The 9,040-nt window shown below is 56.3% G+C and overlaps 1 protein-coding gene across 5 annotated transcripts; it reads right to left on the minus strand.

Moving 5' to 3' along the window:
- Positions 1-1,890: 1,890 nt before the first annotated feature.
- Positions 1,891-8,737, minus strand: REPIN1 (replication initiator 1). 5 transcript variants are annotated; one of them, XM_027101579.1, is made up of 3 exons: positions 7,066-8,736; positions 6,206-6,320; positions 1,891-4,661 (listed from the first exon to the last, which is right to left on the minus strand). In XM_027101579.1, exons 1-3 carry the CDS (start codon positions 7,102-7,104, stop codon positions 2,950-2,952), a joined length of 1,866 nt encoding a protein of 621 aa, XP_026957380.1. In that variant the 5' UTR covers positions 7,105-8,736; the 3' UTR covers positions 1,891-2,949. The 5 variants fall into 5 exon arrangements, with proteins under 5 accessions (XP_026957380.1, XP_026957379.1, XP_026957381.1 ...); XM_027101578.1 differs by having other exon boundaries at positions 1,891-4,664; positions 7,066-8,733; XM_027101580.1 differs by having other exon boundaries at positions 1,891-4,664; positions 6,206-6,391; positions 7,066-8,730.
- Between the last annotated feature and the right edge of the window lie 303 nt (positions 8,738-9,040).

A 9,040-nucleotide genomic window follows, 5' to 3' on the forward strand; every position in this document is an offset into this window, starting at 1 on the left:
CCTGGCTATGAGTGGGGAAGTCATTTCCACTCTCTGGGCCTGTTTCTTCCTTCCACAGAGTGAAAGACTTCCTCCAGATTGACATTTCATGACCAAGGGTACTTCAAGGATGGAAAAAATGAAGCACACCTGGGATCCTATTTCCATGAAGCGAAAAAAGGGGAGGCTGCACGTGTGAGTTTGCAAATGCACAGGAAAAATGTCTGGAAGGCCACCCTCAAACTCTTTATGGGATTCAAAGAGAAAAGCCATGGGGTCGGGGGAGTGGGGGAAATAAAGAACTTTTACATTAAAAAATAAATCTACATTTTGTCCGCATTGTTTAATTTTGACGATAATTTAATACTTTTGTGATTATAAAAGAAGGAGAAACAAAAACAAAAACCAAACCTGGACTCTTTAGAAGAGGACAGCTCCCGTCAGCAAAGGGCCGACCCCTCCAACGGGGCAGTCCCTCCTTCAAGACTGCTGTCAGCATGTGCTCTGCTGAGCAAGGACTTGGGACCCACTTGGCCCTCTAAGAGACTTGGGGAGGAACCATGGGCAAGTTCACTCTGTTCTTACTTTCCCAGCCCCTTCAAGGCCACTTCCATGGCTTTCCCTGAACTTTGGTCCTCTCCTCATCATCTCTGCCCAAAAGCAGCGGGCAGCATAGCATTAGAGGACACAATGCCGGGCATTTCCTTTACAAGTAATGATTTTTCAAAAAGTCAGGAACCCTGATGAGATTCCCTCTACTTCACCCTTCCCCTCCGCCATCCTAACCCTGGATCCCTGAGGACCTGTCCCCTGTTCCCTGCCCATAATCCCCAGACATCTAGCTACTTTCCTTGTCACCCCGCAAAAAGCACTGCTCCCGTCACTTGAAGCCCTGAGCTTCCTTAGAGAGACATATTTAAGTGAGGATTTCTGGAGACAGTGCTCCCAGGCCCTGAGAGAGAATTTGCCATCAATTACACAGGTTTGTTTTTTTTTGTAGTTTTTTTTTTTTAACTACACAGGTTTTGAAGTGGCCTCCTAACACCATAAAGCAACATAAGGCTCTGTCTGCTTCCATCCTACACACCTGGAACCCCACCAAACCCTCATCCATCTCTCTCCACTCACGATCTGTGTACAGGTATAAGTCCCCCCAGACTTAGGCCTCTTTGGGGTAAGACTCTTATTTTTGTAAACCCCCAGTTTCCATCACATCAAGCACACAGTAGACATTTAATACTTGTCTTCACCAAAAGCAGCAGCACTGCAGTTGCTCAATAAACATGCAGCGGTGGTCAAGAGCCTGGGTTTTGGGTTGAACACACCCGGGTTTGTATTGCCTCTGCTGATTACCAGTTATATGACCTTGAGCAAATGTTTTCATCTGTAAAAAAAGAGTACCTGCCAAACTCTAAATTGTTAGATAATTGAAGTAAACTTCTTTGCAAGGTGCCATGATATTAACAAACTGTGGTTGCACCAGGCTCGGTGCTGGAAATCTATGCAGAAACTACTAAGACAGACAGGAAAAGGGCCTATTGATACCTGCCGAAAACAGGCACTCAAATGCACATGAAGCAACCAGTGCAGGGAAGCGTACACATCTGCTACAGATACGGGAACCGTAGCAGGCCAGCCAGGGAGGCACGGCAGGACAGAATCAAGTCAGACGTTTTCTCCCTGACAACTGACACCCAGCAAGGCTAACTTGACCCCTAGAGAGGAAACCCCACTTGCTGGGTGTGCCTGACCCCACCTCGGGGAAGTACGGGCGGGTGTGCAGAGAAGCTGGACAAGCCGGCCACTCGGCCTGTCACCCACCCCAATGCCCAACCCCGTCGGAGGAGAGCTGCTGCCCCTCCCTCCAACTCCACAGCTCCCCAGGACAAAGAAACACTTCTCAGCCACTGGTTCTAAAACCAGATCTTTATTCTCTAGTTTGAAAAGGAGGATAAGTGGTTGTGTTTAGTTCCAGAGAACAAGGCCCAACAGTAGAAATTACAGGGAAGCAGACTTCATTCATTATAAGGAAGAATTTCTAACAATCAGAATTATCCTACAGTAGAACCAGGGCCTGGGGGGGTGGGGGTGGGGAACTCCCTGTCACCTAAGTATTCAAGCAGAAGCTGGGCATCCAGACGCTAGAAATGCTGAAGGGGAAACTCACCCCCATTTCCCATCAGCTGGCCCTCCGTTATCAACGGGGCAGTCCTCCCCACTACATGCCGAGTTCTGAAGGGAGTGAAGGCAGGCTGCGGTGTTCAGACAAAAGCCCTGACGCAGGGTGGCTGACAGCCAGGGGATGCCCTAAGCACTGGGAGGCTGGTGGGTAAAGCAAGTCAGACAGGTGGGGAGATGCCCAGGGCAGGGGACTGGATCCTCTGGGAGGAAGGTGAGCCAAGCACTAACAGTAGATGGGTCTCTCCAAAGCCTGTGCAGGGGCAGGACGGAGGGGATGTAGTGAGGCAGGCTGGAGCAGCTCGGCTTCGCCTCCCAGTACTGGAAAAGGCCCAGGTGCCACCCGAGGCCGGCAGGTTCTCCCAGGTATATCCATCTGGTCCGCTTTTCCTCCTGGGCGCTCATTCACTAAGGACTGAACCACACCTACTTCCAAAAAACGAGCTGAAGGAACTCATAACAGACAGAGACATTAAGGCGTTAACACCAGAGGAGAGGGGTCTTCCTGTCCACTGGTGGCCCCTCCGGCCGGAGGGCTCTAAGGGGTGGGTGGAGCTGCTATTGCTACTTTTCCAGGGCGCAGGGCAGTCAGGACTGAACCTTAGCAAACACCAGCTGGAGGCCGGGGTCCCTGCTCTGCAAGTGGACTCCCTGACTGCAGGGGTAGAGGACCCCCCTCTCTAACGGGGCAGGCTCACTCCTCTCCCCCCCCTGCCTACAAGCAGTGGCACAGGGCACGGTATGAATGATGCCCAGGCCCGACCTCCCTCGGCCCCCGCCGCCCCTGCCCCTTCAGACATCATGCTTCTTCTGATGGGCCAGGAGCTTCTCCTCGTCGTCAAAGGTCTGGCCACAGATGGCGCAGCAGAAGGCGCCGTCCCGGATGTGGCTCTTGCGGTGGGTGATGAGGTTGGACTTCTGACTGAAGCTGCGGTCGCAGTCGGGGCAGGCGTAGGGGCGCTCGCCCGTGTGGATGCGCCGATGCGACACCAGGTTGGACTTCTGGCTGAAGGCTTTGCCGCAGTCGGGGCAGACGTAGGGCTTCTCGCCGGTGTGGATCCGCCGGTGTGCGGCCAGGTAGGGCTTGTGGCGGAAAGCTTTCCCGCAGTCCGGGCAGACGAAGGGCCGCTCCGGCGCGTGGTCGCGCCGGTGGGCGGCCAGGTGGCTCCCCTGGGAGAAGCGGCGCCCGCACTCCTCACAGGCAAAGGGCCGCTCGCCTGAGTGGACCCGGGAGTGGGCCACCAGGTGGGTCTTCTTGCCGAAGTTCTTCCCGCACTCGGCGCAGGTGAAGGGCCGCTCGCCCGTGTGCTGCCGCTGATGGGCCCGCAGGAAGCGCTCCAGCCGGAAGCTCCGCCCACAGTCCTCGCAGCTGTAGAGAGAGGGCGGGGCCTCTGCCTGGTGGCCGGGGGGCTCCCCTGGGGCCTCCAAAGGCTCCGGGGCCGGCTTCAGCGGGGGCTCCGCGGCGGGCTCTGACGAGGGCTCCGGGGGGCCGGCGGGAAGCTGGGGGCTCCCCGAGCGGGGGGCACCCTGGGCAGACCCTTCGGAGCGCTTGTGGATCTTGCTGTGCGACAGCAGGTTGGGTTTGTGGCGGAAGCGGCGGCCGCACTCGGTGCACGGGTAGGGCTTCTCGCCCGTGTGGATGCGCCGGTGCGAGGTCAGGTAGGGCTTATTGGTGAAGCGCTTCCCGCACTCAGGGCACTGGTGGGGCCTCTCGCCTGTGTGCACGCGGCGGTGGGCGATCAGGTTGGGCTTGTGGCGGAAGCGCTTCCCGCAGCAGGTACACTGGAAGGGGCGGTCGACGGCGTCTCCACCGGGCCGGGGCGCGGTCACCGCAGGACGGCCCCGAGGCCGAGGCCCGAGGGCCTTGGCCGCCGCTTCCTCCAGGGCTTCGGCCACGTGAACCCGCTTGTGAGCAACCAGCTGGTCCCACTGGGCGAAGCTGCGGCCGCAATTGCCGCATATGAAGGGCCGGGCCTCGGGCGCCGGGGGGTGGCAGCGCCGCAAATGGGCCCTAAGCTGCTTTCTCCGCCAGAAGCGTCTCTCGCAGTCGGGACAGGCGATGGGCCGCTTTGCCGCCGAGTGGGCCAGCAGGTGCAGAACCAGGGCCACCCAGCCTCGGAAGCTCTGCCCGCAGAGGTGGCAGGCAAAGCCCAGGTCTGGGGTGGCGGCGGCATGGACCTGGCAGTGCAGTGCCAAGAAAGGGGCGTGGCGGAAGCGACGGCCACACTCGGGACAGGGCAGGGGCAGCCGGGCCTGGCAGCGCCGGGCATGAAGCCAGAGGGCCACCCAGCCCGGGAAGTGCCTTCGACAGTGGGCACAACGATGGGCCCGACCTAGGGCCTGGCTGCCCGGCTGGGCCACGGCAGTGCCTTGTGACCTCAGCCCTTGGGGCTCCTTCTCCAGGGTCTGGGGCGACTCCTGGGAGGGCCCAGAAAGGAGTCGCGGCTGGGCGGGGCCCATGGCCACGGGGCCCCTGCAGCGACGTTCCAGCATCGGTTCTTCCTCTGCTGGGGGTGGAAAGGCACAGTCACTCTACAGAGCCACACAGCCTGCTCCCAGCTCCTCCCCTGCAGACCCCAGGCCCAAGAGGAGCTCGCCCCTCTCCACTCCTGGAGCCCTGGAACCTAGACTACTCTTCTATTTCCTTGTATTATATGATTTAATTCTTGGGCTTCCAGATACCATTTCAAATATATCTGTCTTTAATTCTTTTTTTAAGTTGGAAGATATTTAAATTTATTTTTACTTTCCCACATCACTAATCATGGGTATGAGTGGCTTGTATCTCCATCCGGAAAACATAGCACTATCAAGTTACTATTATATCCAGTGGAGAACTCAGTCTTTGGGTTAATTAAGTCTTTACTGACCCTGGAAACTACCAGAAGGAAGAACCCTGACACTCCTTGGAATCCCCCTCAGCCCGTGTCTGGCATGGAGTAGACACTCCGGTGCTGGCTGTATGAACATTCCTGCCTTAGGACAGAGCAGAAAACGCAGTCACCTCTCCCTACAGCGCTTTACGCTTTTCCAAGTTTTTCCCTTCTGCCCTCTCCTTATTTCTATTTCCTGTTGCCGTATCGGAGCTTCACAGCAACTCAGTGAGGCTGGACCAGAGGTATTAAGTTCCCTGTTTCATAGATGGAGCAACAGTGAGGCATAACAGGGTGATGGGACTTGCCCGAGGGCACAGAGTAAACCAACAGCAGAAGCAAGACTAGGGGACAAGTCTTCTAAACTCCCAGGCCAGTGTTCTTTCCTCTAAAATACCTGAGTTTGTAAAGATCTCACAGAAAGAAATTCCAGTGGCCTCTCATTCCTGTGATCCTCTCCTGGGCTCTAATCTAAGCCAATCTTGGGGAAGGCACTTTGGCCTCCCTAACCTCGGTCTCTCACGGGAGCAGCCTGGAGCGCCAGTGAAAGCGGCTCTTCTCAGGACCAGGAGGGGAACACCGGATGCTACCGCCGGCCCAGCATGATGCCAGGCCACTGCTTGCCCAGACTGTGCCCACATTCTCCCCGCCTGCCCTCCTCCACCCCCACACACAATTAGGCCGTTTAAGGAAGGAGAGCGCTCTTGAATCCCAGGAACGCCCGCAGCCTGCTGCCCTCGGGGGCGCTCCTGTCTCTGCCTCCCTCGGGTGATAGGGATTATTGGGGCAAGAAAAGGGGAGAAAGGAAGAGACTGTAATCTCTGGCCCCTACCGGTCCTGCCCCAACCCCGCCAGGGGCTGCCCCACATTCGGCTCTTCCAGAGCCTGGGAGCGCAGATTCCTGCAGGGTGGAATGACGGATAGACTCCTCGGGACCTTCACTGCCTGCTCACAAGTTCCAGACACATCCTCCTCATTTCCGCAGAGCCTGTACTCCTCTCCAGAAGCACAGACATGACTCATTCCCAGCGGTCAGAATGAGCACAGGGAAGACTCCCAGGATGTGAGAACGTGACCCCTTCCCCACAGGCACCCTCCTTCCACCAGGATGGGGAGGCCTGAGCACAGGGGCCATGGAATGGTTCGAGAACCCAACAAAGAAGGCCACACTCTACCCTGCAGGCTGTGGAGCTGGAGATGAGGCTTTTTCCAGCTCCTCCCGGGGATGTTCCTGCGGCTGGAGCGCCTGCTTCCGCCCACACTCTGGTAGTCCCCAGACGTCAGAGAAAACTGCAGCAGTAAAGACACCCCTACCCCCATGGCAGAGCTCAGACCTCTGAGGGCAGAGAGGCCAGCCTTACCTGTGGGGAGGGGAGAAAAAACGTGCGTGAGGCTGTGAGCTCCCCTAGGGCAGTCATCTTTGTGTCCTCGCCAGCCTCCCCTCCCCCACCCTGCCCCACACCCCGCCTGGCAGTGACCTTAATGGATACTGGATTAATAAATGAACGTGCCCCCTTCACCGAGGAAGCACAGGGCCGCGTTTGAGGGTCACTTCCTCCACTGCTAAGGTCACAGCATGAATTATCCAGGCCGATGGCGAAAAGGCCGGCCTATGGCAGGAACTCTGGAATCCCTGCTGGCTCCCCTCCCCCCACCCTCCTCCCAGCAGGAATTCCAGGTCTGTTTCCCAGGGGGCTGCGCAGGCGAGCTCTGGTGACAAGGACTTGGTCAGAATCCGCTGGCGCGTGCTGGGTGGCAAAGGGCCGTGGAGACCCCACACCCGCCTTCTGTATTCGCGCGTGTTCCCCCCGTCCACGTTCGCGGACACACTGCTCCGCGCTCCCCGAAGGGGCCCTTTCCGGTCCCCACGCAGAGCGCAGCTCGCGGAGCCTGTGCGCAGGTGCGCGGACTCGCCCCCCCATTCGGTCCAGCAGTGTGCCCCCCCCCAAACAGCGCGCACTCGGTCACGCGCCCAGCAGGTAGGGCCGCCCCACCACGGGCCTGCGTGGAACCCCGCGTCCTGCCCGGGTCGAACCTCTCTGGCGGGGAGCGCGGAGGCGCGTCGCGCGTCCATGAGGCCGGAAAGCCGGCGCCGGCGGCCGCGCTCCCCACCCCGCCGCGGCGACAGCAGCAGGTTCGAGTTCACCACTGCCAGGCCCGTGCCCAGCCCCCCCGCCGGTTCCCAGCGCCACGTGACTACAGGAGCTGCCGAGGGTCAGTCGCGGGCTCGGGCCGGCGGTCGCGGCCGGAGGGCGGGGCGGGCAGCGGGGCCGGCCGCGCGGGATCCCTCCCCCGCCCCCAGCGCCCCCTCGCGGCCCGCGCCCGGGCCGGGGGCGGCCGCCGCGGGCCCGACTCCGTTGCCATGGCGACCACAGCCCGGATTTTCCGGGATGAGCCCGGCTCCAGTTTCCCGACCCTTTGTCCCAACGGAGGACGCACGTCCCTGGGCGACCGCGTGGTCAGCCTGCGGTCACTTGGCTAGATCCGGCTTCGCTGGCCTAAGCGCTCCTAGCTGGCCCGAGCCTTCGAGAGGGCGCCTCCCACCCCCGGGCCGCCCCCTCCTCTTCTCCTGCCACCTCGACCTTTGGCCGCGCCGCGGAACCTGATACCGCAGGGGCTGAGCCTGGCGGGGGGCGCGGCTGACCCGAAAGTCTGCCTTGTGGGTTGTTCAGAGCTGGAGGAAGGAAAGGCCCGATCGGGTGAACTTTGAAACGGGAATGCCCTCGCTTCCAGAAATTAGCGGAGCGCAGGCGTCCCGGCTTCCGCGGCCGCGGGGCGCGGGTCCGGGTCCGGGGCGCAGGGCGGTCCTCGTCCCCGGGGCGTTTCGCTTGGAAACGCACCGCAGCCAGTTGGCGAGTGCGGAGTCAGGTGCGAGTCTTGCGTTCGTGACTCATCGGCTAGCAGGTGGCCTTGGCTTTCCGCACGAAACACTTCCTTGATTTTCCAGGCTTGTACACTTTCACGTACTTTTATGTTTTGCAACACAGGCAACTTTCTAATTATACAATTATTTTTAAAGCACAAAATCTGTTGCATTAATAGGAAATGAAATACAAAAATCTCTCATACTTTACCTCCTAGAGTCAATTACACTTAATATCTTAGTATGTATTATCGGGCATTTTTTTTAATGCTTATCTATGCTTGTTTGACGTTATTGGGATAATGCCTTACAAAAATGTATTCTGCCTTTTTCACTGAACAATACTGTGAATTTTCTGACATTTTATTAGATATTCTTTTTCTGATATTCTTTTATAACATGATTCTTAATCGCAGCATAAATGCACACAAATTTTCTACTTTTCTATATCATTGTGGATTCATGATACAGGAGCTGCCGAGGGTCAGTCGGCATATGCTTTTATTGCACATACTTGATTTAAAAATTCTGGAAGTGGGGAACTGATAGGTCAAAGGCAAAGTATATTTTTCAAATGTTTTCTAAACTATCTTCGAGGAAAATGTATTGGTTTTCTTTTGAGAAATGCCCCTTTTTCCATATCCTTGAAAACACAGGCTATTTTTTCAAATTCAATTTAAAGTTGTTATTTCTCATTGTTTTGAATGTTGTTTCTTTAATTACTAGTTAACTGGCTTGTTTTTCCACGTAGTTATTTATTAACTGTTTGTATTTTCTCTTGTGTGAATTTGCTTTTGTCCCTTTGCCCACTTTTCTATTTGTCCATTTTAAAAAGTTGGGAAATTGACTCCTGCGTATATATCTGAAGAAAACGAAAACATTAATTCAAAAAGATACATGCACCCCAATGTTCATAACAGCATTATTTACAATAGCCAAGATACAGAAGCATCCTAAGTGTCCATCAGCAGACAAATGGATAAAGAAGTTGTGGTGTACATATACAGTGGAATACTACTCAGCCATAAAAGAATGAAATGTTGCCATTTGCAACATGGAGGATATTATGCTTAGTGAAATAAACAGAGAAAGACAAATGCTGTATGTTATCACTTATATGTCAAATCTAAAAAAAAACACAAACTAG

The sequence above is a fragment of the Aethalodelphis obliquidens genome, unplaced genomic scaffold (genome assembly GCF_003676395.1).
Source record: "Aethalodelphis obliquidens isolate GAN/ISIS:26980383/991018 unplaced genomic scaffold, ASM367639v1 scaffold5, whole genome shotgun sequence".
Taxonomy (NCBI): Eukaryota; Metazoa; Chordata; class Mammalia; order Artiodactyla; family Delphinidae; genus Aethalodelphis; species Aethalodelphis obliquidens.

What these genes read in the sequence shown, in the direction of transcription:
- REPIN1 (XM_027101578.1), bottom strand. Translation starts at nt 7,104, where the DNA reads ATGGACGCGCGACGCGCCTCCGCGCTCCCCGCCAGAGAG. An exon ending in CCGCGCTCCCCGCCAGAGAG is followed by an intron (nt 6,321 to 7,065) that starts GTTCGACCCGGG and finishes TTACTGCTGCAG; the next exon opens with TTTTCTCTGACGTCTGGGGA. An exon ending in CCAGCTCCACAGCCTGCAGG is followed by an intron (nt 4,665 to 6,205) that starts GTAGAGTGTGGC and finishes TTCCACCCCCAG; the next exon opens with CAGAGGAAGAACCGATGCTG.